The sequence below is a fragment of the Ascaphus truei genome, chromosome 3 (genome assembly GCF_040206685.1).
Source record: "Ascaphus truei isolate aAscTru1 chromosome 3, aAscTru1.hap1, whole genome shotgun sequence".
Lineage (NCBI taxonomy): Eukaryota > Metazoa > Chordata > Amphibia > Anura > Ascaphidae > Ascaphus > Ascaphus truei.
Window position 1 is genome coordinate 288200469 of NC_134485.1, and position 2332 is coordinate 288202800.

Below are 2332 nucleotides of genomic sequence, written 5' to 3' on the forward strand. Positions count from 1 at the left end.
ACACATTCTTGAGTTCTATCAGCCTGCATTGCAGCGGGATGTCATGTTTGTTGGGGGGTTGCCAGGTTTACAGTATTTTATTGTTTCTTTTCATTTTTCTTTCAGAGCTTCTTCAAACAATTCAAGGAAATGTCCGCTGTTCTTGAGACAGTTTGAACTGGAAGGCCACATTTACATTTCACTGTCCCTGTTTAAAAAGAAAGATCATAAACTTTCTAGCGTGAATAAGGCTGCGCTTATAGTGACAGCGACGTCGCGTCAAAACAAATGCCTTGCCGGCGTCGCGTGCGCTTATAGTAAGGACGGAGCGACGGCTTGTTCGCTATCTCTGGAAGTCATCTCAATTTGATTTTTCAAGCGACCGCAGCATGACATCGCCGGCACCATAAGCGCAGCCTTAGACAGAACACTGGGAGAACTCACTAAGTTCAGATACAAGGTAACACACCATGAGCCCATGTTAACTGCTATTCAAACCAGCGGCACTTAACACTGGGTTGCAGGACGGTGCCCCGCATCAGAGCATAGTGAATGCCGGTGACTAATGAGTATATTCAGTGTTAACAAAATCTTTAAAGGTGCTGTTTCTTACTTTTTTATTTTATTTAGTCCATGCAATTCATTGTGAAATTTCCAAGTATTTCTTCTGTCACCTAGAAATATTGCTATGAAGTCGCTTTCTGCAAGCATTCTGAAGAACGGATTTCTAATGCTATGCTAAGACGATGCCGTTTTCTATCTTCCATCCCCCCAAAAATATGTGGTGATAGATTTTATTTGTATGCTGTTTCAAATTAAGCACCAGGATTGAATTTTTAAATCCTGAAATACTTAACATAGAGAGAAATGATTAGATGTTTGAGATTTCACTTACACTTTATATTGCACAGTGGGGCTGCACTCTTACAGCTTATGTCCAGCTTATTTTGGCCTGGAAAAATGTATTCCGTTTATCGATTGTTTTATTAACATTATTGTGCTGTTGACCTGTGCACATTTGTTTCCCCCATGCCTGCTTTATGGCTAGATCTACCTTTGTTGCTGTGCCACAGAACTTGCTGCACTTTTGTTTTGTTTGTGTCATGCACACTTCTGTAAAAAGCAATGCTGTAGCATTTGCAACCGTGCGGGTTTGATTTTCTGTCTCATCACTTAAGTGAATGCTCCCATGTAAGTGCAACTTTAGTATTTTTATCTTATAATTAGTACTGTAAGATCTTTTCTTTTATATAAAAATGTAAATTCTTGTCCATCTTTGGAAGTTAAAAACCATGTTTGTAAATCGCATTGCTGTGATACTTTGGGCGCTTTAAATGTGTTGACATTCATTTCATGCTTTGTTCGCTGTCGGGGATGATACCAGATCCTAATAAAAATCAATGAAGACTATTGTATTTTTGGATCCTGTATCCTTCAATGTATCCTTCAATGTTCTGAACCAGTCAATCGTACATTTGGAGCCCTGATTTGACTGCTTTAAGGAGGATGTGTTATTGGTAAGCAGGATCTAATTGAAGAGCCCAGTCAGGGAAATATGCTGCAAACACAAGACTTAATTGTGCTGAAACACGATCTTTCGTGTCTCACCAGCATCATTGGAAATGGCATCCCACCGCTGAGACGTTCCTTCTGGCTTACATTAATATTTTAGTGTGCCTAAAAGAAGAAACTCCAGCAATTATTCATGATGCAGAAAAAGTGTAATATTCTGAACGTGTGTTGCTTTCATTTATGATTCGTAAATCTTTGTGATGGTGTGCAAGAATTGCATGCGTTCCCCTCCAGCGCTTGAGAGAATACTCCACAACCCTATTTGGATCCCTCTCGGGCAGATTAATTGAACAAAAATAAGGGAGTAGGTGATAAAATTTTCTGTTTGGATTAACACAATATATTTATACTCAAGTTTTGGAGATCAATGCTCTCTCTTCCTCTGCAATGTCTCTTTGTGGAAGAAACCGTTGTTTTTTTTTCTTTACCCTGTTATTTATATGCTTTTAGTTAATACATTAAAAAAGGCAAACTTGTATTGCCTGCTGTAGAGATACAAATGCATATATAGCCAGAGTTGAGCAACACGTTTCCTGTTTTTCCTGTTGAACGCTAGTTGTTGTTACAGTAACATAGCAAACTTGACTAAACAATGCTCTGACTGGGCACTTCAAGCTCGTTCCATGAACCTGCGCACCATTATTTCTAGTATGTTCATCCAAAAACTAGTACTGCAGTTAAAAATAAGGCAAAAAAAAAACCTTGCTTAAAGCCTTGTTCTTGTTTTTTTTTGGTTTTTAAATATATTGTAGCACAATAGTGCTGTTGTAATGGTGATTTT

At 38.5% G+C, this 2332-nt stretch overlaps 1 protein-coding gene across 4 annotated transcripts in view; it reads left to right on the plus strand.

Annotated features, from left to right (window-relative positions):
• COMMD6 (COMM domain containing 6) overlaps window positions 1–1394 on the plus strand; it is a 31303-nt gene extending 29909 nt beyond the window's left edge. For all 4 annotated transcript variants that reach the window (XM_075590987.1, XM_075590989.1, XM_075590988.1 and 1 more), the window contains one exon: window positions 106–1394. In XM_075590987.1, coding sequence (XP_075447102.1) covers window positions 106–156 — 51 coding nt within the window. In that variant the 3' untranslated portion in view covers window positions 157–1394. The remainder of the gene's footprint in view (window positions 1–105) is intronic.
• Window positions 1395–2332: the final 938 nt, after the last annotated feature.